This window comes from Dermacentor andersoni, chromosome 1, assembly GCF_023375885.2.
Source record: "Dermacentor andersoni chromosome 1, qqDerAnde1_hic_scaffold, whole genome shotgun sequence".
Classification (NCBI taxonomy): domain Eukaryota; kingdom Metazoa; phylum Arthropoda; class Arachnida; order Ixodida; family Ixodidae; genus Dermacentor; species Dermacentor andersoni.
In genome coordinates this window covers 274,638,685-274,665,148 of record NC_092814.1, presented here as the reverse complement: position 1 = coordinate 274,665,148, position 26,464 = coordinate 274,638,685, and the positions used below count along the sequence as shown (strand labels likewise).

At 45.7% G+C, this 26,464-nt stretch overlaps 2 protein-coding genes across 3 annotated transcripts in view; one reads left to right on the top strand and one right to left on the bottom strand.

Annotated features, from left to right (window-relative positions):
* The window catches only part of LOC126548247 (uncharacterized), an 88,595-nt gene extending 85,303 nt beyond the window's left edge, over nt 1-3,292 (bottom strand). Inside the window, exon 1 of the mRNA XM_050196399.2 lies at nt 3,081-3,292. The gene's annotated coding sequence lies outside the window, so the exon portion shown is untranslated. The remainder of the gene's footprint in view (nt 1-3,080) is intronic.
* A 427-nt stretch (nt 3,293-3,719) lies between these two features.
* The window catches only part of LOC126548170 (box C/D snoRNA protein 1), a 47,797-nt gene continuing 25,052 nt past the window's right edge, over nt 3,720-26,464 (top strand). Inside the window, exons 1-5 of one of the 2 annotated variants that reach the window (XM_050196299.3) lie at nt 3,720-3,891; nt 4,009-4,181; nt 5,521-5,618; nt 19,319-19,497; nt 25,845-26,006. In XM_050196299.3, the coding sequence (XP_050052256.1) occupies nt 3,875-3,891; nt 4,009-4,181; nt 5,521-5,618; nt 19,319-19,497; nt 25,845-26,006 (629 nt within the window). In that variant the 5' untranslated portion in view covers nt 3,720-3,874. The other variant, XM_050196297.3, reaches the window with a different exon arrangement.

Genomic DNA, 26,464 nt, shown 5'->3' with positions numbered 1-26,464 from the left:
CCTGTCCTGTATGCAAGCCAGAAGTTAAATGACTGTGAAAGAAACTATGCTACAATAGAGAAGGAATGTTATGCCTTACTGTGGGTGGTAAAACGATTTCATATTTATTTGTATCGGACTCATTCTGTTGTGCAAACTGACCATCAGCCACTAGAGTAACAAACTGTGTAAAGTACAACCATGCCATAGTTATGTGTTGAAGCCTAGCGCTACAAGAGTATAACTTCTCTGTACAGTATATTAAAGGACAAGACAACGTTGGTTGCGATTTTATGAGTAGTGATGTTTTAGGCAACCAAAAAGTGGCACTCGCAGGATACAACAACGCCTTGTGAATGGTGCTGTTGTTGAGATTGACGCACTGTTCCAACTCGGCAAGAATTTATGTGATGTGCAGGTTGATGTAGTGCAAGTGAAGTGTAGTGTCCGTGTAAACTGAAGAAATGAGGAAGGGTGAGTGAAGTGTGAACTGTGAAGTGAAGCTGTGAACAACCAAATTTCCACACAGGCAATGCATGGCGCTCAGCATGAAGAACCTAGGCAAATATCCTGCACATCCCAACCCACTCCTCCCTCCACATGACCCTAACCCTTCTTTGCCCACAGACTCACCGAGGATGGACTGTCAAGGACAACACACGCTCCATTTGTTGCACAACATGCAAGACTTCCAGCTAAGCACCAATATAAGCAGCAGCACAGTACTTGGGCACCACTTTTCCAGATGCTGCCTCAAACCATTATTGCCAGTATAACAGACATGTTATACGCACAAGTGAATGAAACAGGAAAATAGAATTAGCTGGAACAAGAATGATGGAAGAATTACAAACTAATGAGGCGAAAAAATCGAGGCCACAACCAAAGACTTCCAATCTAAGTGCCTTTCACAATAAAGTTTCAAAGTTAGCTCTCAAATAGTTCACTTCTCTGACTACATGAGCTGAGTACAGAAAAACAAAGGTGAAGTAGGCTACTGCAAAATCTGAGCGATTATCTGTATTAATTTTAACAAGATAAATTCTTTCAGATAGCAGAAATGTACGTCATTCGTGATTACCCTATGAGATATAACAACTCTATTCTTGAATACTGACAACTAACAATTTCTAAAATTTGCAACTAACAATTAACATTTTTGCATGCATTCAACCATTATCATACGATATGTATGTATAAACTCCACCCAGAAAAAATCTTTCCAAGATTCACTTCTACTATGCATGTCCGTATGTTGGAACAGTACCTAACAGCACTATCACTAGTTTTGGTAAAAGTGACTTTAGAGGTGCATTCTCTAACCTGCCTTGCATATATGGCACTGACCTCGATCGCATTACTGTTATTCCATCTTTTATGACATCTTGCATTTTTAATTTCATTGTTGTTGTTTTTTTTTTGCCTATGCACAAACATGTGCATACCCCTTACCTCACTCACAATCTTGAAGGCAAAAATACAGGAGAGAAAAAATTATTTCGCCTAGTTTCTAATGTAGTGTATCACGTTTTGTCAGAATTATTATTCCAGTTTTTTTAGGTTATGCGTTCTCATCATTAATGCAGTAATTAGCACAAGCAAATGCACTTTTTCTTCAAAATAATGAAACTTGGCCACATGACTCACTAAGCTCCAAACCAAGTTTGTCAAAGATAACAATGTGTATTATGAGAACAGACTAACAATGCTGCACAACTTGAAAAAAAAGAAAGAAAAGAATTGTTAGTATAAGTGTACACTAATAGAGCCTGCAAAGAAACAAAAATGGGGGGGGGGGGGGGCATTTAATGTGCTTTGTTAAGACATGCGTAAAAAAAAAAAAGACTGAATAACTGAAGTATTTCTACTCAGTTTAATTTCTTACTTTTTTTTTACAATATTTCAACACATGTTACCATAACATTAGTCACAGAAAAATACGGCTTCATTATGCTGCTCATTGCAACTGATTCACAGACTAATGTAACAGAGAAAGAGGCACTCAAGGCTTTTTGTATTTTACATATTCTACACAGACAAACAGAGTTTAGCGCTAGAACTGTACAAACATGAATGCTCAGAGGGATCACAGGGGGCAAGAGATATGGTACCCTCATGAACTATTTTAAAAAACTTTTTTAAAGACGGGTGTCACACGGTGCATTTTTGATCGCTATCAAGCCCGATCCGGATCGAATTCCTCGGTCGTGATTGGCTCCTTTGCGCAAGCTGCGCGAGGGAGCCAATCGCAGTCGTGAATTTCGATCCGGGTCGGGTTTGATCGCGATCAAAAGTGGTCATGTGACACCGGTAACAAATGTATGCTCGCAAATTACCTGTGGATGACACTGGTGGTTGTACAGCGCTCGAGCAGCATTATGCCCAGACAACGGCGTTTAGTGTTCTGTGGTAATTTATCACCAGACATTTAGTTGCTAACTTTTCCTTGGCGGGCTTGTGATAGAATAATGATTGCCCTGCCATTCAGAAACAAGACAGCCTCAGCGCGCGAAGTTTCAGCGATTTAGTGCCCCACTAAACGTGATAACAAGACCTCAAGTTTTGCGATCGGTACCGCGACGCGGCCCCGTTAACTTTTTGGATAACCCCGCTAACTGTCACGAAAACATCAGGGCTGTCTTGCCTAAACATTACCAAGAACATTAAATACGTAAGCCTTGGTAACACACAGGACAACAGTAGCATGACATGTAGAAAAATAAAAGAACAAAAGTTTCCTCGAACTTGACGCTGGTAAAGAAATCAAAACATTATCACATGCAACACTTCGCAACCGACCGGCACCTACCAGGATACGGGATTTTCAACGAAATGTAAATTGAGCCACATTTTTAGACGCAGCTAAGGGAAAGCATGAAGTGACACGCATATAAACAGCACGAAGACCCACAAGTATCCGCACAGGTTCTGCTATTTACGTAAACAATCCACGAACATTAGCGGCTTTGTCATAGCAGATAAACTCCCGTCAGATATCAATGCTTTAGCAGGTGGTACTCATGCCAAATGTCAGGTTTAATTACTTCGCTATACGTAAAACAATCAAGAACGCAAGAAACGTAAAATGCGAAGATCCTCACCTAGTTACATGAAACAGGTAAAGACCATCCCTCAAGCGGGTGCAACTTCGACTGGAACGGAATACCTATGGATTATACCTAGGTATGCGCCCCTGCAACGTTGTGCGTAACCACCTTCACGTAACCTAGTACACTCTAATACACAGTACCGTAGAAGCGGGCACGCAGGTAGCAGGCCGTAACACCCGTAGCCGTAGTGGCTGTATGTTGCCCGTAGCGTATTTCCGACAGCTTCAAGGTAGAAGAGAAACTGGTACGAAAGTAAGCAGCGGAAGTGGCGGAAGCGCATAGAACTTCTCAGGATATTCGATAGATGGCGTAGCTTGTACAGCTAGGGCCATAGCACGGAGGAAGGAAGTTTCCTTCCTCCGTGGGCCATAGAGTTTAGTAACTCTATGACTAGGGCGCAGCTCTAGTGTACTCTAGACGTGCTCTAGACACTATAGGCGCAGCACTAGCATAGGCCCTATAGTTCCTAGAATATACTTTATGGGCTATACTATATAGCTCCGTGTCCATCATAGAGTTTCACATATTTTCACACAACAATAAAACTCTATGGTGCCCATGGCCCAGCTTATCGCTACAAACGCTAGCGCCCTCTTTGTTGGTAGATTTGCAGTGTGTATATAGATTGCTTTAAAATTTAGGCGAACGAAGCCAGATAAAGCGTAATAAAGAAAACCGCAAGAACTTGTGAAGTCATAAGCACCAATATTGAACAAATTTATACGTTAGTGTGACATGCAGCAACCCTTAATTGGACAAGTCATTGACGTCATTGGAAATCAAGCATGGCAGCGCCTGAAAGGTAAGGTAGACACGTGCGTTGTGTTTTTGTTAGGTAGCGGCGAATTTGGTGGCGGTCGTGGCAGCCGATGCCGGGCAGCCTCATGGGTGACGCTAAACGTGCTGGCCTGCTTCGCAGAACGTGCCTGCAGTGCGGTAAGCCATCGAAGTATTGCTGCCCAAAATGTTCAGCCCGCTCGTGTTCCTTGCCTTGTGTGAAGCAGCACAAAAAGATCGGCGAGTGCGATGGAATCCGCGACAAAACGGCTTACATCCCATTGGACGGGTTCACAGACTTGGATCTCCTTAGCGGTACGTGATGGAATTTCTTCCATAGAAAAATAGTGTTCTTGGCTTTCATTTCTAAGTCTAGCTCATTAACATCACGGGATTACAAACTGCGCAGTTGTGCCGGTTACTTTGCGAAATTGCCTCCTTTCTGTACTTTAACGCGATTTTCTTTTTGCCTTGCAGAAAATACGTTTTCGCATATGAAACATACATTCCATCCGAGGGATATCTGCTGAGTGATGTACGCATCTGCCGTTATGCTAGATTATGCTCATAAACTGAAGGTAGCAAGTTTTGTTTCGCACAATAATCACTAACGTTTTTGCGGTTTATTTTCTTTGATGCTGTGCGTGCTGTGAAATCAAAAAAGTATCCAGTGCACAGCGTTCATGACGACGATTGAGATGGACTTCTTTTGCATTTTATCCCTCGTGAAACGTTCATTTGTAAGCTTAGCATGGCCGCATTTTTCATTCTATCGTGAGAAAATTTTCTGTAGTAGCACGATTTAACAGATTACAAAGCAGTTGGTATTACCCTAGAAATGTGTATAATTGAAAGTTGAAAAAAAAAAATAATAAAGCCGCAATTTCTTGGGTCACACACTGCACATTTTCCTGGCAATACGAAAATTGTGTGCGAGCTCGTACTTTCTTGAAGTGGTTCCATGCTACTGTGCAAATGACGGCAGTAGGATGGAAACGAAGAAAATTGGTATATAAATGTAACAGACAAAGACGAGACAGAAGATGCAGACAGGTCAGTCATTTGTGATGTGCAAGTGCGACCTGCTGGTGTTGAATTGTGCACTTATAATCAAAAGTAATTGTAATCAGTTTGTTCTTGTCATTTTTTCAGCAGTTATACTTGAGTGCTGTGTAACACAAGGCTATCACTGCAATCTTGAAATGATTCGTCTGCGTAGACAGGGTTTTCGGAAGTACTTGATGAGTGGGAAGGCTGGTGCAGTGGCTCAAAACTGCAATGTCTGGCCAATGTGTGCAGGGGAAATTATCTTGCTGACTAGGATAGCTACTGCATCCTTCCCACCTCCAACTTCTGGCGCTACTGAGTGTACATTCATTTATGCAATTGCAGCAGCATGCACCTGTCATAATCTGCACTAATGTATATTGACAGTTCTCATGAGCCGGTGGCGTCAGTAATTTTTGCGTTAGTGAGATGTAGAGCATCTAATGGGGGGTACTCTGTGCTAGCAGTACAATCTCACTAGTACCTGCTTTGAAAGCAGTGTAGGGCATTTATTTCCTGTTGATCTAAATTGTCTGGTTCAAGTAACATGGATTGCATGTCAGTCACATACAAATCACCGTTTTTTGTGAACTGTTCTCTGGTTCAGATTACCGGTTTCTTGAAGAATCTGCCAGAATCGTTGATAGTGTATGCAGAACCAAGCCAGCATTGGGTGTGTATCCGCAACAGAAGAGCCTGCCTGGAGTGAGTCACGCATTACGTTAGCCCATTAGTATGTGTTGCATGGGAATATTTTTACAGATGCTTTATGAATGAATCCTTCAATGAATATTTCATGAATCTTGCTGCTTTTTAAAACTTCTTGTAACATTGGAGCAGTAGATTCTAGCAACAACAGCCAAATGCAGTTGTGTTGATTTGGGAAACTTTTGTGGCGAGCATTGATCATGATCTATTGATGATATGAATTAGATGTGGCTTATGTGCCTTGCATCATCTGAAAGCAGCCATGTGCACTATAAAGCAACTGCATAGGCCTGTAAGGTTAGTGGTACTCTCAGAGCTCTTGCCATGGTTTTGCTAAACTATCTTGTCTGTGCAGGATCATGCTTTATTGAGCATTGCTTTGGTGACTGCACAAATTGACATTTGCAGCACTTGTATTGTGCAGTGATAACGGTGTATATGTGTTCACTTGCAAGACGTAAGCAGTGTTCTGTCTAGGGTCAGATCTACTCGGCTAAGATTTCTGACCTGTCCCATGCCTTTCTAAAGGAGGAGGCTCGACTTCAGATGTCTTTGAAATTTGATAGATGCACATGACCATAATTACTCTTGTGCAGTGAGAAGTTGGAGCTATTGCATCAAAAGCAGGTGGATCGTTCCTGAGTGAGGTCACCTTTAATTTTGCTTTAAGGTCCTTTGCTCTTTGTTGCAACTATGACAGGGTGAGAAAGGATGACATGACTCGAGAGATGGATGGTTGATGTTGTTGCACACATACGGTGTGGAAAGTATACAAGGCAAAGGGATTTGTGTGAAGGAGGATTACAACTCCTATAGCAGAACAGAGCATCGGCCAAGTTATTGGAGGTTTATTAAAAAAAAAACAAGTCAACACCACACAAATGAGAAAAAGGAAGGCAAAGGAATGATTTACCCAGTGCTTTCTTTGTCGTTTGTGTTATGCTGGAACCTAAATGCTTCTACAATCTTGGCAGAAAAAAAGCATTGGAATAGGAGTAGCAGTCAAGTTATTGACACACGTTCAAGGTGCCCTTAAACACTTTTCAAACACAGTAAGAAAAAATTGCCAATCCATACAAGAGGCTCCTGTGAACATGTGTGCCAAATATTATTGCACTATATGCAGTGGAGAATTTGCAATCTCATGTTGAAAACGGCAAAAAATAACTTGCTGCCACTCGCACAATGTTGTCACGCAGTGTCATCGCAAGCAGCTGGGTCTACCAACAGCTATTGGCTGATTTTGTGATAGGGAGAACGTTATCTGTAATACATAATTGCTAATTTTTAGTTAAGTAAGTCAAATGTATATATGTGTGCAATCTCAAAAAGACACAAAAATAATTTGATCTTTGCCTTGCCTGCCTACACACGACGATTGCATGTAGCTGTGTCTGCTGTGCGGAGCCTGCAAGATGGCAGCGGTGTGCTGTGTAGCATAGTCTACCGTGGCTGCCAAAGTGTGCGCGAGGACCTCTTTCAGGAGGGCTTGGCCCCTTTGGCTTCACCCCTGTGTAGCTTTCAGTAGTGCACTAGGGGAGATGAGAAGAAAGAGAAAGCTGCATGTCGATGCTATAACTCCACTTGAATGATAGAAAAATTCTTGCAGCATGAGATTTGTGAGATGGCATCCTTTAATAATGAGGCCATTGTATTATTAGTTAGAAAAGTGTTTCAGGGCCCCTTATAAGAGATAGTTGTGTGTATCATGACAAGAGTGTTAAAATAATGACACTGTGCAAGTGCAAGTTGGAGCAAGCTGCTGTGGTTGGCAGAGTAATCATCTGAGAAGATGGGAACAGTCACTTTGGAGGCAATAGGGAAGGCATAAAAATGAGGTACGTACAGGACATAGCTACGCTACAGATAGGAGAAGGAAGAATTGGTATTCAACATCTTAGTTGCTTTGGGCACTGGGTTTAAGGTGAAACTTTCTTTGCCATTTTCTTCGACTATTCCACTGCTGCTGTTGCTGTCTGGCGCACAGTGTTGGGGGGTGGTTCAGAGTGTGTGTATACATGACAGGAGCATTGCAGAGAGGAAAGGCAATGCGCGAAACTAATTCGGACCTTTTCACCGTGTTGAATGTGCACAATGCCCTCGGGAGCTCCTTGCGCGTCGCCACATTAGCCTCTTGACAGCTGGTAATTGCCCATGACTCCCCGAGAAAGCATTATAGAAATTGCAGTGCTTCCATTTCCACTAACGTGCAAGTCCTGAGGGAAGCTAGATAGAATGGTAGAGAGGAGGCAGAGAATAGGCAGAACCGATGCAGTTGCGAAACGAGTGAATAACAGCATTGCCACTCATCGCTCGCAGTTCCCATACAACGGGGTTGGGGATAGAGAAAAGCGCACGTGAGGACACAACAACGGTTGCGGGCAAATGGGATAAATATAAGTTCAAGGCATGGTACGGTACATTTCTGCTATTTCCAAATAATAAACACCATGCAAATTTGTCAAGCAGACAACTTATACAGAGTGTGCCGAAAGAGAGCTGTATTAAAGCACACCGTAGGGTCTAGGCGACACTACGGAAGCGTTCACACATAAAATGAACACTTCTGTGCCTGCTGTGGTAGCTTTGCGGCAATAGCATTGCTACAGGTCACAGGTGTAATCTCCACCATGGCAGCCGCATTTCGACGGGGGCGAAATAAACACTTCTGCACTTATATTTAGGGACTCATTAAAGAACACCACGGTGCCAAATATAATTTGGAGTCTGCCATTACAGCATGCCTCATAATCCGATTGTGGTTTTGGCATGTACAGCCCGTAATTCAATTAAAGTTTTCTGCCATGATGTGATGTGCCATGTGAGGCAATGAATAAATGCAACCCTCTCAGAAGTTATGAAGTATGGCACAAAACGATGCCTTGAGCAAACACCTCCTGCTGTGTGTTCTGTGTTCTACACAGCCAAACAGCAGTGATGCACGCAAGGTAACGTTTAACATCAACTCACTACTGTCGTGTTAGATTAAACATTGAAGAAATGAGACATTTGCCGTGAACATCACCGCTAATTATAGTCAATCAAAGCAAACAGCACAGAAAGCTGCGCTTACATCGATTCCCACAGTGTATAGGATCTGCATAATTTCGTGTTGTCTGATTCTTCATTTGAGGGAAGAGAACCTCTTGACATACAAGAGTGGAGGATAAAACTAACAGGTTTGTCGCATTTTAGGCTTGCAGGAAGAGTATTAAGAGGAGATATGGGCTGAAAAATTGCATTTTTCTTTGGCAAAATATTTTTAGTGATTGTGATAACCAAATTATGCTCGAATACTATATATTCAGTGTGTAAAAAATTATGCCACAATACTAAGCGTAAGCTGGTGAAAAAATTTAACCCAAGCGATGCGTCCCGACAAAGTGTGTATATACTCAACGTGTACAGCAGCCCCAGACAAACGAGTCACCGTTTCCGACGCCTCTTCCAGAGAGCCATACGTCTTGCTGGCTCAAACCCGCTCGTCATTGCTGGCGACTTCAACGCTGCGCATCGCACCTGGGGTTACGTATATGACACCCCCAAGGGCACTGCACTGTGGCAGCATGCGAACGAGCTCGATCTCACCCTAGTGACAGACAAGGCATTCCCTACCCGTATCGGCACATCCACGCACAGAGACACCACTCCAGATCTCTGCTTTGTGAAGAACACAGCCGATGCCCGCTGGTCCAATCTTGCGGAGGATCTTGGCAGCGACCATCTCATACTGGCCGTGCACTTACCCAGCATCGTCAGGAAGCCCAAGTCGTACACGTGGGTCGACTGGGACTTCTTTCGCAAGACTCGCGCCTCACGACTCCCTCCAGACACTGCCCCGAACCTCGAGACGTGGACGGCTCAGCTCAAGGCCGACGTCGTTAAGGCCACGAAAACATTTAGCACAGATATGCCAACCGAGAAGATGGACAGCCGCCTCGCCCACTTGCTCGAAGCCAAACAGTCTCTAATGACACGATGGAAGAGCCAGCGTCTCAACCGCAGGCTCCGCAAACGCATTGCACAACTGAACCAGACCATAATGGAACACTGCAGCACCCTATCCAAACAGCAATGGGACGAGGTGTGTAACTCCGTCGACGGACAGGTCCACAACTGGAAGATGTGGAACCTCCTCAAACACCTGCTCGACGACACCAACACCCGCACAAACCAGCGCCACTCGCTCACCAAAGTCCTTCACCAGGCCAAAGGCACCGCTTCACCGGATGACATCGTCAAGACGCTTGTGCATAAGTACCTGCCGATACCCAAAGGCCCGCCGACCCTACATCCCGATTACACCGGTACCGACAACAATCTCCTAGACGCCGATTTTTCCGTCGAAGAGATACACCGGGCTCTCCACGAACTAAACGGCCGTTCCGCCCCGGGCCCCGATGGCATAACCAACAAGCTCCTGCGGAACTTAGACGACCCCTCGGTCGTGTACCTCACGGACGTCATCAATGACGTGTGGGGGCGGGGCGAGTTACCTTATGCCTGGAAACTCGCCCAGACGATCCTCATTCCGAAACCGGGCAAGGCGCCTGGCGTCGATAACCTTCGCCCCATCTCGCTAACGTCGTGCGTGGGTAAAGTGGCCGAGCATGTCGTACTCAACAGAGTCGGCCGGTATCTCGAAGACCAGGACTGTTACACACACCACATGATCGGCTTCCGACCCGGGCTCTCGACTCAGGATACGATGCTTCTCCTGAAACACCAAATCATAGACGCCGGGGCTACTTGGGGCACCCGCGCCATACTTGGCCTTGACCTGGAGAAGGCTTTCGATAACATCCAGCACTCGGCAATACTAAAGGCGATCACAACCTTAGGGCTGGGGCGCCGCTTCTACGAGTTCGTCCGCTCCTTCCTAACCCGTTGCAAGGCCGTGCTCCGTGTCGGAGACCTCACGTCGGAAGAAGTCGAGCTCGGACAGCGTAGCACCCCCCAGGGCTCCGTCCTCTCGCCGACGCTGTTCAACCTGGTGATGATTGGGCTCTCCGAACGCCTGTCGAAGATACAAGGCCTCAACCATACGGTATACGCGGAGGACATCACCATCTGGTGCTCCGCGGGGTCGGACGGCTTTATCGAATCCGCTCTGCAGGAGGCAGTCGAAACTGCCGAATCCTACCTCGACCACACGGGCCTCAAGTGCTCCTCCGCCAAATCGGAGCTGTTGTTGTACAGCCCAAAACGACGAGGCAAAAGGCCTAAGGTATGGAAACCACCGACCGAGCGCAACATCACTGTCCGCACCAGAGACTGTCGCCCAATCCCCAGGGTTGACTCCATCCGAGTACTGGGAATGATTATCGAGGCAGGCGGATCCAACATCCAAACGGTCCACAAGCTGACGACAAAGACGGACAACGCAATACAACTTGTACGCAGGGTGGCCAACCGTCACCACGGCCTCAAAGAAGACAATCTGCTGCGTCTCGTACACGCGTTCGTCCTATGTCACTTCACCTACGTCGCAGCAATGCATAAGTGGAAACACTCGGAGCGTGACAAGCTCAATACACTAATCCGAAAGGTAGTGAAGCGGGCCCTTGGGCTCCCGATCACGACGCCGACGTATCGACTCCTCGAGCTCGGGGTGCACAATACCCTCGAAGAGATCGCTGAGGCTCAGGAGAGAGCACAGATGATATGACTGACGATGACGAAGACCGGCCGTCACATCTTGCGCGAGCTCGGGTACTTCCCACTGAACACCCAGGATCCACCGGAGCTTACGCCGGTTCCCCGCGAGCTCCGCGACCTGATCACGATCGCACCCATTTCGCGAAACGTCCATCCGGAACACAACCGAGGCAGGCGCCAAGCCCGGGGCACCGCGTTCCTCAAACGAGTAAACAAGAAAGCGGACAACGTCGCTTTTGTGGACGCCGCCGCCTACCGATGCAACCGAGCCTTCGCCTCGGTAGCGGTCTCGTCCTCGCAACGCACTTTAAACGCCGCCACGGTACGCACACGTGATCCCGAGGTGGCGGAGCAAGTGGCCATAGCCCTGGCAATGCTCGACGATAAGCGAACGACAATATTCAGCGACTCGAGACCAGCCATCAAAGCGTTCGAGAGAGGAGTCGTCTCCATCAAGGCGTTACGCATCCTCCGCGGCACTGATCCAAGCACCCTCAAACACCACACCGTCATCTGGTTTCCCGCCCACCTGGGTCGGATTCCGGGCGCCCCGCCCAACCTCAACGAGACAGCCCACGAAGCTGCGCGCGCGCTTACCGACCGCGCCATCACCCCCGGGAAACTACGTCTCGATGAGTTGGAGGCGAACAGGGATGCCCCAATAACCTACAATGAAATAACCAAACATTTTTACTTGGGACGACGTCTCTTTCCGCCCCCGCACCCCTAACTAAACAGGCCGCAGGCGCTAACGCTACGCTTATTACAGACAGATACCTATCCAAACCCGGCCACCTTACACATAATCTACCCAGACGTCTACCCAGGCGATGCGTGCCCCTCGTGCGGGGTCACGGCGACACTTGCACACGTGCTCTGGGAGTGCAGAAACGCTCCGCCCGACTCTACCTCCGACAAGTGGGAGAAGACCCTAAGAAGCCCGCTCCTACAAGACCAGCAATGGGCCGTCCAGCAGGCTCGCGCAGCGGCCGCCAGGTATTCCCTGTCGGTCCCTGCGTGGGAGACGCCCACTGCGCGCTGACGTGCGTCCTGCAGGACTTTTATTAAAGTTTTTCCAATCCAATCCAGTCGTAGTGCAAATAACTGCAAATTTATGTATGGAATGTTTGCAAAAATTCTTCTGTGTATGTATGCGTGGGAAAGGTATGGGTGTGTACTGTGGGGGAACTATGATTACATGAAATTTTCAGAGTATGGCAGTTCTCGGAAAGTCTTTTCGTGCTAGCTCTTCTTTGGGGGATTGCACTTTGAAGGAGCATTGTTCTCTGTGGACAATATCTTTTTGTCAAAAAACAGCCTTGCAGGGCAGCTGACGGATTTTCGCAACTTGTCCATTATTGCATTTGAGTCTCTACAATACAGTATAAAAGAGTGGTGGGCAGTTCTTGCAATGCTATAGTGCTATAACTTTGTCACTGTGCACATAAGTGTGTCATATTTAACCTACCTTGTCTTGATTAGATAACTTTATCACCAATTTCAACCTTGCGGTGTGCTGAAATTTTTCCTGCACAATCAATGAAACAGCTCAAAACTGAAGAGAAAAGCACAACTCAAATTCAGCGGGCACAGAAATTCAGGTTCAGAGCAAACACTTAAAAAGAGTGAAGAAACATGTTAATTTTTTTCTTATTTTTCTGCTCAAATACAAAACTAATGAATATTCTGTCTAGATTTCCCTGACTGTTTCAAGTGCCTGATTGAAAATCATTGATACATTCAACTGGTCCCTACTGAGCTCTGACTTTGATTGCAATGATGTGGAGCGCGCTCTTGATTGGAACTAGAGAAAGCGTGACCAAGCCGAACGTGCAGCTGCTCGCCAGAGCTATCGGACCTCGGAAGAAGAAACACATGTGCACATCTGTTCTAAACAAACAAGATGCACAGGTGCCACCACATTGCCGGGACTGACGCCACGCCAAAAATGGAAGCTGTCGAGCCACGTTACTAGAACTCTGCCAGATCGTAGCGTTCTGTTTCGACCAGCTGAATGCAACACACATTGGTGTGTTTCCCTGAAATTTTCTGACGATATCTCCCCTTCCCCGCTTGCCCACGGAACAGAAAGTTTCAGGAAGTGGGCTCCGAAAGAGTGACATGGACAGGGAAAGCTTGAATGTGAAAGCAAGGCTAGGGCTAGTGGCGGACCGAAGCGGGGGGGGGGGGGGGGGGTCATTGAGGAGATCCCCTCTCCCTTGCACAGAACATTGCGACCCCACTCATAGTGCCTCCACCTCATTCTGGGTTGTGTTAACCATAACTGATGAGGAGGGATCAGAGCTAAAAATTCCACAGATAAAGATGGGACGAGCGCGTGCATAAAAGCTTAGGAGACATGTTGCTCCCCACCAGACCTTTGTATCGTCGAAGAGTTTCTCATTTTTGGTACTTGACCGAATCGTCGACCACGCTGCATGGAAGAAAAGCATTATGAAAATATTACGACTTGCTTGTCTAGGAAACTCATAATAAGCACCCCCCCCCTTTTTTTTTCTTTTTCTTTCCCTTGTCTCTGACTTTCATTATGTTAATAAACTTGAGAAGAGCTTGCTGTTAGGCTAGTTTGTGCAGGCTGTTACGAATGAAAACAGCGCAAAAAACGGGACAAGAAAAAAAGACCTACAGAACACTGATTTTCGCATGGCAAAATATATCAAGGGTGGGGGTACTGGGCCAGGGAAGCTAAGAAACTGCCACAACAAACAGGTGGTAGGGCAGGGCTCGAAGTCCCCACAGAAACAGAAATATAGGAATGTTAGGGGCCGCCACGCCCTTCAATAACCTGGTGAATGTTGAAGACTGCGTTAGTGACAAATGGAAAATAATTTTAAGAAGGGGAGTGGGGTGATGGATATGAGAAGGGAGGAGGGGGAGGGGTCGCGCATAGAAGGCGTCAAGAACGAAGTTGGTAGACAATTACGGACATAGGGAGAGCGTCTCGTCACTGCCCGATCACTCAACACCAGACAGCCGTGGCCAATCGCCTAGCTGAGGATTCCCTACCCTGTTGTAACACGTGCTGTTAAATTGCTGCGGAGAGCCTGTCCTAACTAATCGTCTTGGCAATTTTCAGAATAAACGGCTGTCAGGAGACCTGACACTTTCAAATCTCTGGCCCTTATTTTACTGCGAACTACAGATGCCGTAATTTTCACAAAGGCTTCTAAACAGGAAGCAGCCATGCTTCCTACTGTCTGCCTCATCAGTTTCCCGATGTGATCAAATAACAATATGTGTTGCATGATGACTACAATGCCATGATCACAAGTTACTTCCAAACATCTCTTCAAATAAGTCGGACAGCAGGTCACCGAAAGTGAGTGAAACTTGCATCATATGATACTATCGAAATTCTAACGCAAAGCTTCGTTGCTTTATTTTTAAACCTAGAATAATATAGCATGCCCACCACTTCGAAAGCTCGATTAAATGATGGGAAACTTGCAAAATAGTGCCCGCTCTCTGCTGTACGTAGCCGTTCCTGTACCACGCACTAGAAGGTCTGGCTGGAAAACAACGGTGATCTCCATTGTTACGTGGGCTGCAACAAGTCTGGCGTGGAAACGAGAAAAAACAAAGTGTCCAAATGGGCAGACGAAAACGGATTTAAAGTGAACCCCAACAAAAGTTCTTGTGTGCTTTTCACAAGAAACAAAGGGCTCATTGCAGATCCCAATATCGAAATGTATGGTCAGCAAATACCTGTGAACAAAGAGGACAAGTTCATAGGCATCATACTTGACTCTAAACTAACTTTTATTCCACACATAAAGTATCGCAAGGTGAAATGCTTAAAAACAATGAACTTACTGAAAATTTTATCCCACACAACATGGGGCAGTGACAGGAAGTGCTTAATGAATCTTTACAAGAATCTGATTCGATCACGATTGGACTGTGGTGTCATGATCTACCATTCTGTTGCCCCGAGCGCGCTAAAAATGCTAGATCCCGTCTACCGTCTAGGGATCTGACTGGCCACTGGCGCTTTCAAAACAAGTCCCATTGAAAGTTAGAATCAAATGAGTGGTCACTCCATCTGCAGAGAACATACATCAGCCAAACATATTTTCTGAAAGTTCACTCTAATCATCAACATCCGTGTTTTAATACTGTTACCGATATGACATGTGCTACACTCTTTCGTAATCGTCCCTCTGTAAGACAGCCCTTTTCACTGCGTGTGAGGGAGCTTAGCGTTGAAATGGATGTCCCACTCCTCAAACATTGCTTAATGCCTCCAGCTAAGCTGCTACCTCCTTGGGAGCGGCAGCTGATACAATGTGATATATCTTTTCTACAAGTTACAAAGCATGCTCCAGAGATTGAAATCTAATTGCATTTCCTGGAACTCCAGTACAAGCACTCCTGCACGGAGTTCTACACAGATACATCGAAGTCACATGACGGGGTGCCCTATGCAGCCATCGGTCCACCCTTCTCGGAATCCGATGTACTGCACCAGGAAACAAGTATCCTTAAGGCTGAGGCCTACATACTATTGTTGGCTGTGAAGCATATAAGGAAATCAAAACTCCAAAAATCAGTTATACATATGGACTCCCTTAGTGTCATGAAGGCCTTGATGTCATTCTGTAAGCACAAAAATCCAGTAATTAATGAACTCTATTCCGTCCTGTGTAAAGCGTAAATATTGTGATTATATGCTGGGTGCCTGGCCATAGGGGCATCGAGAGTAACGTTCTGGCAGACCAGATGGCCACGTCAATTGCATCGCTGCTGTTAATCCTACCGCTGCAGTCCCTGTCACAAGTCTGAGGCCTTTCTTAAGAAGAAAACTGCGAAACCACTGGCAATGCTTGGGGGAAGTGGAAACAAATAATAAGCTACACATAATAAAGCCACAATTAGGTGTCTGGCCCTCAGCAACAAAATCACGCCGAACAAATGTCCTATCCTGTCCTCTCGGAATAGGACACACATTTGGCACCCATAATTTTTTACTCACTGGAAATAGTTTCCCAACCTGTGGTAGATGCGGCGAGAGGCTGACCGTCCTTCACGTCCTCCTAGAGTGTCTGGAAGCCGAATCTGAGAGAAAGAAACATTTTCCCCTAGCATACCAGCAGCACATGCTCCTTCATTCTGTAATGTTCCTCGGCCCAGAACCACTCTTTGACACGAACACAGTCCTAGCTTTCTTGAAAGATGTTGTGTTACATGTTATTAGCCCCATACATTCGTAGCTCTTCCTCTCTTCAGAGGATGCTGCTGTGATAGTTGTTTCATATAGCATATTGCTCTAGGCCCTTGTGTTTCAAGGGCTCTAGTGAGGCAGTAGTGCTACAGCCAATTTTAGCATCTTACATATTTTGTGACATTCTTTAGCAATGCAGTTTCATGCTCATAGTACCCATCATTCGTCATCGCCATAATCTTACTACACATAGATTCTACGCACTTTATAGCAACTATTTTTAAGGCCCCTTTACAGCCACAACACATCAACTTCATAGAAGTCATAACTCCACTGCAAACTTATCAACACTGGCTTGGCGCTATTTGGCCATACCTGGAAGTTGCGCCACTAAACACCGCACATTCAATTGAGAAGACATGCGATAGTGCGCTGTCTTTTTCTTGTATGGCCCAGTTTTTAGCGCTGTTTGTTTTTTCAAGTCATGTCTCAGCTAGTTCATTGACATACATTAATTATATAAATGCATCAGTTCGTAAATGCAATTTTAGTTTTTTTTTTTTAATATCACCATTTTTAAAAATATACGGATTGTAGGATAATTTGATCTGAAGTGGCTACACACTTTAGCATTCTGTCACTATAAATCTTAGTCATATCATTCTCATCAACATCTCAGAACACATTCTGGCCAGTTGTTAGTCCCTTCAAAAGCATTCTTATTCAGGGAGAGTGCTAGGAGTTTGTCTTTGCTTGGTGTACAACCACTCTCCACACACAAATGCACACACACGCATGCACGAATGCATGTACAGGCACACACACCGTAATGGCTATACACCTTAGCATTGAAATAAGTTTGTCAGAAATTAAGCAGTGTTGTTTCGGCAACAGAAAAACAATTGTCCTCGTTTAAAGGACTGACAACCAATTTTCATGGTACCCATTTTTGTTTAGTGCAATGGAAAGCTTACCGGTCGGAGTGTCTAATAAGAAGTGCGAACACGGAAAACGGTGTGGAATATTTTTTATCAGTATTTTTAGATCCTTAGTGAGAATGTAGTCATTCAGTGGAAGCATGCTGAAAATGCACGCAGAGAGAGAAAGAGAAAGTAAAGGAGTTGTTGGCGGAACCCCCCCCCCCCCCCCTAGAGTTTCATATTAGTATAACAAGAGGGAAATCTGGCGCTGCGATCGTTCAGCCATCATGGGAATGATGGGAAGTACGGGCTACGGATTGGCATTCTGTTGACTGGCAAACTAGCCTACAAGTATCTTTTGGCAGTTTTGGTTTTGCTCCAAGCACAATTGCTATACCCTGCAATGGGACAGTGCAACGCAAAGCTCTTTGCCTTTGTTCTGTTGCTCGAAGTGGCGATAGCACACTGGGCCAGCCGCTGGGACGGTGTTTGTGTCGCGGTGTGGTGTCGAAGCCCTGACGAGAAAGCGACGGCATCGTAAACGTTGAAAGAACATATTTTTGACCATTTGGACCTTGGTTTGTTAAGTGTGTTAGGTTGGCGTTGTAGCGTTACGTGCTTTATGAAACTTCAGAATAGGAAAAAGAAGGCACGACTGAAACAAGGCATAGACAGTTGTAATTCTAGTGGCTTGACAATCAAATTTTATTGAGGGCTTCATTATGCATTGCTCATTTATGTGCTCATTGAAATGCATGTTTTAGGACTTTGAGAACACAAACTTACTTGTGGTAGGAAAAGTTGTTGCTTCCTGGCTGTAGTCTAGTGTCACAAAATGGGTAAGCACAAAGCCACGCCATAACGCTTCGGAAGCGGTACGTCAATGTAAAATATAATGAAGCATACTAGAAGGAGGCCACAAGCGTCCTAGCTAGCACTGCAGCAGATGTACTTAAAAGTACTTGAAGACATTCAGCAATCGTGACAGCCGACACAGCCATTCGAAAGAGCGAGAGAGTTCGCAAGTGCCTGTCGTCTGTGATTTGTGTTTGCAGCGAGCAGGCGTCGTAGCAGACGACACTTATAGCATTCCTATCACGGGCACAACGCTTTCTCACAATGCAACATTTTTATTTCCATAAATACTTGAAGAGTATTTTTATATAAGTACATGCACGGTTGTTATTGCTGTTGTAAAAATAAATAAATAATTATTCTTTGGTGTTAAATTGAGAACAGAATCGCACAAGAATGCAAACCCTGGTGTGCCCTGTTGTAAACCATGCTTCGATCTCAAACTCATACAAGGTTTATGTAACGTGTTGTACATTATATAAGATATTGCAGAAATAAAATTAGATTTTACGCGATAGTATTTAAGTATAGCTTTGTTTACTGCACCGTAAGCAAACGCCATTAGTCTAAATATCGAAGTCAGTCCGAAGCCTGTACTTCCCATCATTCCCATGTAGGTTGAGGCAACGCTCATGAGAGCCCCCATAGACACTAGCGCCACATTTCCCTCTAGGGTATTTATTTAGAAACTCTATGCCCTCTCCCTTCCCCGAAATTAATTATAGGCTACGCTACTGGTAACATGCACAGCCAGAGCGCTCGGAAACGACCAGCCGAATGTACCATATGTATGACATGGTTGCTGGATGTGAGAGTTTTAGGTCCATTTGGGTTGCAATTTGACTAAATATAATAATGCAGGACTCGACACACATGGCACGTTTCCTCATTATCGAAAATAGTAAAATGTAAGGAGGCCAATGGCTGGCCTTACAAATAAGATTGCAAATAAGATTGTGCTTGATTTGCCAAATAAATATAAAGTGTGCAAAATAAGTCAGAATATTTCTTAGATTGTTCTATTGCTGGTGGCCAGTTCTTGCTCCTTTTCTCCATTTGCTTTGTTTTCTTGCTTTCTGTAGTTCCTGCACAAGTTCCAGGCAGAGTGCAGGCGACGCGGCACTGTGCTCAAGTTGTTGCCTCGTTGTTTCACCAAGCGCCAGGAAAACAAGTCACAGTACAACTTCCGTGAGCGCTGCATCTACTGGCATGTGGCTTGGGTCTTCCCTGCTGCTCACGTCAAGGTCCATGAGAGCCAGAGGTGCATTTTCAGTCTATTCTTTTGCAGTGTGCCTATATACATATGCTCTGTTTCATATGTAGCAGGCAATGCTACAAGGGCTAGAAAGACTGCAGTCGCTGCTCGCATTTGTGACCAGAAAATAGTGCATCACACATGAAAGGTACAGGTATGCATAATGTAATTCGATGTAACTTTTATGCTGCAGCATATGACATTTATTATACACGGAAGGCATTGCAGGCATGATTCTGTTCACTTAAAGGGATACAGAATAAAAAATTTGTCAATATTTCTGGCTCCAATGATAGCTATCACACTGAGAGTGACCAAAGCAACACTCTTTCTGAGAGCAGAAATGAGCAAAAAGTAGCTATTTTAATTAATATTTTTCACATCACTGCGCCTAGCGGCACCCTCTGAAGGCTCTGGCAAAACTGGATGTCATGTCACACTAATCAGAACGATTCGCGTCCAGCGAGTTAGTGGGCTGGGGCACCCGCCGAGGTTACGGCCAAGAGTTCTTGCCTCCCGGCGGCTTCCTTGGCCTGCTGGACTGCCCAAAGTTGGTCTTCCAGGTTCAAGCTGAGCAGCGCGGCCTGCCATCGCGCGCGGAGGCTGTCGGTGGAGGTCTCGCTCTCATTGTCGTGTATTAGTCCCTGGCATTCCCATAGCATGTGTTCTAGCATGGCTCTGTTTCCACACACTTTGCATCTATCTGTAGTGTATATGTCTGGATAAATAGTGTGCATTAGTATCGGACTCTTGTATGATTTGGTTTGTAGTTGTCACCACTGGACAGTTTGCGATCTACTGAGTTGTGGATGGGGTGGTGGATAAGTGCATCTTTGCATCTTGAAATGGTTGGCGATGTTGTTGAACCTGGTCATTCTGTCTTCCCATTCCTATACTTCGGAGGGCCCTGTTAAGGGGTCTACGTTCGTCGCAGCTTGGAAAGTGAGTCCTCGAGCTACGTTGTGTGCCGTCGCGTTAGGGTTGTCCTCTCCCGTTGGATCAGGGGTGTGGGCTGGTATCCGTAGGATTTGGATGCATCTGTCTTCCCTTGTTGTTTTGCCTTTTCTGAGTATGTTTAGCGCCTCAGGTGAGATCCGACCATTCACGAAGTTGTGTACTGCCGTTTGGGAATTGCTGATTATATATATGCGTTGGTTTGTGCTATGGCTAACACTATAGCCGCTTCCTCCACCATTTCGATGCGTGTTGTGTTTATAGTCAAGCTCGTGCAGCATTGTCTGTTGTGGTTAAGTACTGCTGCGACAAAGCGATGTTTGTGTTTGTAACGTGCAGCATCTACAAAGACCGCATCCTTGTCTCTTCCGTAGTTCTTTGCCATGTTCTTGGCCCTGCTTTTTCTCCTGCCCTCATCGTGTACAGGATGCATATTCTTGGGTAATGGGGGTACTGCGAGTTTGGCCCTTATTTCTTTGGGTATCTCCCGTTTTTCTCCATGTCATGTGTGGTAGCGGATCCCTAGTTTATCTATGATGTGTCTGTGCACCGTCGTCTTGGATAGGTGTTCATATTGTGCTATACGTTGCGCTTCTATTAGCTTCTGTAACGTGTTGTGCAGTCCCAGCTCTAGAAGTTTCTCTGTGCTCGTGCTTAGCATAAGTCCAATTGCTTGTTTATATAACTTTCTAATTAGGCGGTCTAGCTTCTTTTTGGCAGCGTAACATCTGTGGTATGCCGCCACATACGTGATCTGACTTATGACGAATGCCTGGATGATTCTCATGATGCTTGCTTCTTTCATGCCCTCGTGCCTGTTGGTGATTCTCTTGACTAATCGCATCGTCTTTGGCTTCGATTTTGCTAATGGTTTCTTCGTTGGTGCCCTTGGCTTCCATGATCATACCCAACACCTTTATCTTCTTGACTTTAGGTATGGGTTGTCCATCTTGGGTCTTGAGTTGTATGTCTGCGTACGGTAGGTTTGTGTGTTGTGGTTCTTGGGAGGTCTCCCCTTTAGTGTTAGTCTATACAGCAACAGCTAAGATTTTTCGGCCGAGCATGTTTGACCAGTGCCTTCTAGGTATTTCTCGACTGTTTTAACTGCTTCTTGTAGTCTCTGTTCAATCATTCCATTACTGCCATCCTTTATCTATAGCATGATGTCATCTGCATAGATTGTGTGGTTAAGTTTTTCGATTCTTTGTAATTTGCTAGGAAGACCAATCAGAGCTAGGTTAAAGAGCATAGGCGATAAAACCGATCCCTGTGGTGTGCCTGCACTGCAAATAGGCACTTTCTCAGACGTGAGGTTTACTACCGTGATTTTTGTTTCTCTGTCTGTTAAGAAGTTTCGTATACATATAGTTGTACGTCCGCTCGCCCAAGCCAAGGTTGCTGGTTTGGTGCAGTATGGTTTGGTGTGCCACATTGTCGAATGCCTTCTTGAGATCTAGCCTGAGGATGGCTCGAGTCGATCTCCCTGGTTCGTCTTGGTGCTTCAGTTGCAGCATGGCGTCTTGTGTAGACAGGTTTCTTTGAAATCCTATCATCGTGTTTGGGAGTAAAGTCATTGTCTTCTATGTAGTTGGTGGGCCTCGCTAGAAAGACATGCTCCATTAGTTTGCCCATGCAGGAAGTTAACGGTGCGGGTCTTAGATTCCCGAGTTGTAGTTGTTTGGAAGGCTTTGGTATTAGGATGACTTGTGCCGTCTTCCAGTGCTGTGGTATCTTTCCTTGTTTCCAGCACTCGTTGATATATTCTGCGAGTTTGCCAATGGACGCATCGTCCAGGTTTCCTAGTGTCTTGTTTGTAAGGGCGTCTGGGCCCGGTGCCGATTTGGTGTTAAGTTTGTGCTGGACTGCTGTTGTTTCTGCTTCGCTAAACTTTTCATAGAGGTCGGAGTTCTGTTCTCCCTCATATTTGGGATGAATACATGGCGATGCCTGTGATATGTATTTGAGTTCGACCTCTTTCAAAATGATTGCTCTGTTCCTTTATACATGTATAGAATCTTGTGTATGTTTTTCCGCACTTTTTAAAGGCCTTGTTGACCATGGCAGACGGGATCGTGCACCATGCATCTTTCACCCATCCAGCAAAGTCCTGCAGCGAGGCACACTTCATTTTATTGGCGGGCGTGAATTTGTGGCAGCCTCTGATAAGTCATTTGGTGTAGAGCGCACGAATTCTATCTTTCACTGTCTTGTTCAAACTAACATCGAGCAGCTGGAGCTTTGATGTCATGCCGCCAAGTATCCTGACAACGTCGATGTTGCATGCAGCCATCTTGTCCTTTATGCGCTGGTCAATGTGGCACCTGAACGCGTCGAGCACAAGCATCCCACGTAGACCCAAACTGCCACCTGGTCTCTGGCAAACATTATCAGTCCAGTCAGCGACCAAGTCCGTGGTCATCCAACCTTTTTCATTTGTGCGCACAATCATGCCACTCGGAAACACAATTCCTTTCGGGAGCATCTTCCGTCTAAAGATAAGATACGGGGGCAGCTTGTGCCCATCCACAGTGCAACAAAGCATTGCGGTGACTAGTGTTTTTGGGGCTGGAAGACAAAACGCGCACTTGCTTCGCCCCCTTCTTTACAACGGTTGTGGTGGCAGGCATGTCGAAGTAGAGCGGCGTCTGATCATCATTTCCAGTCTGTCCGAAGTGGTAGCCGTTACCATGGCACAACTTCAAAACATACCGCTGAAAACTGTGCAGTTCCTCTTCATATTCTTCGGGCAATTTTTGGCATATCCCTGTCCGTCTTCGAAGAGAAAAGCCTTTTCTTTTCATAAAATGTGGTAGCCAGCACCTGCTCGCTTTGAAGTCGCTCCGCATTGGTCCTTTCTGTAGGGTTAACTGCATCGCCCATGCTTTGAACAGATCGGTCGTCACAGGTCGCTGTGCTACTCGCTGCTCTTGCAGATATTCCGTGAGCAGCTCTTCTATTTCGGCGAAGCGGCCCTGCTTCGGTCCACTGAAACCCTTCCTTGTTACTTTGCTGGTGAAAATATTCTCCTTCTGCTTGCACCAGTCCCGCATGCAAGTTTCGGGAACTCTGAACACCCATGATGTGGCCTGATTTCCGTCCGTCTCCGCGCATGTGATAACTTTCCTTTGAAATGCGGCATCATGGTGGACTCGGCGTGTCTTGGCAGTCAGCGCTTCCATGCTGATTGAATAAACGCAGAAAACAGGAAGACAGGCGGTAGACTAGGTTACACCAGCGCCTGGTTACACATACATGGAGGTATGCACATGGAGGAAGCTACGGCAGCTAGGCTAAAGGCGTGTTAGAGGCGGCCATTTTTCGAATGCTGATGGTAATATGGTAACGCGGATTTAGGGTCATACTCGATTCTAATGCACATGCAATTTGTGGACCCGTTTTATTAGCGGAAAAAGGTGTGCGTTAGATTCGAGTAAATACGGCAGGTAGCTTTTCAATACATGGGGCTCTAGTGAGCATGGCTGAACCGCACCACTTAGTTTGAATTATGCGAAAATTAGAATTAACGAGGTGTGAAATAACGAGCTTTTACTGTACACAGTAACAGTAGGGAGAAGCATACTGATCCAAACACCCGTCATGATTGATGTCAGCTGTTGGCAAATAGCAACCATGCATGGGAATCTGTTATATTATGCAATAAAGCATCCAGAATAGTGTGAAGAGCAGGCTTCTGTTGAAAAGAGAGCAAAAAAAGAACTTTGCCTCTGCTTGCTGCTTGACTGCAAAATTTGGCTGTTTTTTCACTAAGCCCGAGAGGTGGTTTAGGACTCCTTTAATTGGCCCATGGGGATGGCACTGGAATAAACAGATGTCCCACGCAGCATTGCGAGTGTTGCATGCCACATCTGGCATTAGTCCTTTATCATAGGAAATGCCTCTTTTTAAGTGTGAGATATTCCAGCATCTGACCACTTGTGTACGAGAGGTCTCATATAGTAAAAAGGTGTCATAAGAAATCTTGATCCGTAGTCCATCTAATTATGAGATAAATACCATGGAACCTCATTGATACAATCCTGTTACATATGATTTCCCGGCGCCAATGTTCGCTATTGAGAGCACAAAAATGATGCAGCACAGTTACACTTACTTTTTACCGGTTCATGTGTTCCTGAAAAATATGGTCTTTCGGCACCAATGTTCAGCAGAACGCCAAACTGCCATCATATGATAAGTTTTCCTGCCGCTAGATCTCGTATAAACAAGATAAGGTGCGAGGTGCACATGATTGAGAACAGTAGCTGCCCGCTGCAGCAGTTTCCCTGCAATACTTGCTTGTCTGTCTTACGTGAAAATGCTGGTGCGCACTAAGTTTCTTATTCCAGTTCCAGCAAATCTCCTCCTGGGCCAGCGCACATTGCATTCACAGTTGTCGCTGCCAATCCTATTGCCATAAGCATCTTCACTTATCCATAGCTGTTTCACAGTGCTGGGCTGCAGTGCTTTTGGAAGCGTACTCGACCCTTTTAATAGGCGATAACAGAAATGCGCCGCTGTTCTCTGCTACAGGCGGTGCAAAGAGAGCACCGCTTATCACTCTGGTGGCATCTATGCATCGTATTCTGGCGTTTTCCATCTGCTCGATTTCGTTTATATTTCTTGTCGTAGTCTTAAACACCATGCAGTAGGAAAACGACTATTTGTGTCTCGGGTCGCTTGGGCCCTACGCGCTTTCGCATGTGTCTTGTCCCGCAACGATTCGCGCTGAGTGGGCACGTTAAAACATCCCTCCAAAATGCCCTGTCCTTTTCGAAGAAGCTGCTGACTTGGGCTGAATTCGAGGAATGAAAATGTTAAGCTTGCCAAAGCCATAAAAACTATGTGTGTCTCGGACTGCTCGAGCCCCACCAGGTCGGCTCGCGTCAGTGTGTCGTGTCATGCTGCAATGATTCGCGCATTGTTTCGCATTAATGAGATGTCAATTACAGTTGAATAACCCGCCGTGGTTGCTCAGTGGCCATGGTGTTGGGCTGCTGAGCACGAGGTCGCAGGATCGAATCCCGGCCACGGCGGCCGCATTTCGATGGTGAAATGCGAGAACACCCGTGTACTTAGATTTAGGCGCACGTTAAAGATCGCTTCCGGAGTCCTCCACTACGGCGTGCCTCATAATCAGGAAGTGGTTCTGGCACGTAAAACCCGATAATTTAATTAGAGTTGAGTCTGTCAGTTTGTTTAGTGACTTTCGATTATATGTTTTCTTGGTTAGTACGTTTTCCCCTGCATTTTTTCCAAAACGTATGAATGAGGTTCTGCTGTAGTTAGTTAGGAGCAGTTCATTTGGCAGGGTCCTTTTTATTGCTGTAAAGGAAGCCCTGTTCTTAATCAGTTGTCATATTATGTGAAATATTTAGAGTTAATGTTCTTTTGCCATGCAGGGTGCACGAGAAGGAAAGCCTGGGAAAATGCCTTGAGAAGCACCTAACTGTAGAAACATGTCGACCGGAGTTAAGGGGCCCACTACAGCCTTACATAACGGCTGGAATGCAGAGGGTCTCCCTCCTCCTGGCTGCTGAAGGAAAACCAGCTTCTGATAAGTGGTGAGTCATGGTGCATCTGTACTGTTGTTTGGGAGTGGGTTGCTTAGAGTTGAGCAAAAGAAAAAAAATAATGGCCTTAGTATTTATTCTCTAACATACTTTCCTCTCATTTTTGTGTGCCAATTGACATAATCCTGAAACACTTGTGTGGCTCTTTGGAACTAAGGAGGTAAGGCATAACACAGTGTTAGCCATCTCATAGCAAGAGTCAGCAGCTAAGGATATAATCAAAAATGAGTATAATTAGTCATAAATGGGGTGGGACGCAAGTGCCTATGTCGTTGTTACCTTCTGCCATTTCGCCGCCAAGTGCCATCTAACTGCTGCGCCCTCTGCCAGATGGCACGAAGTGCCTGAGTTAGGGATAGAAGAGAGGTGGGTCGGAGAACAGGAACAGCGGGGAGCTGCTGGCCATGTAAGTGCGCTGCCCTAGCCTTGTGCATGTGTTTTGAAGGTTG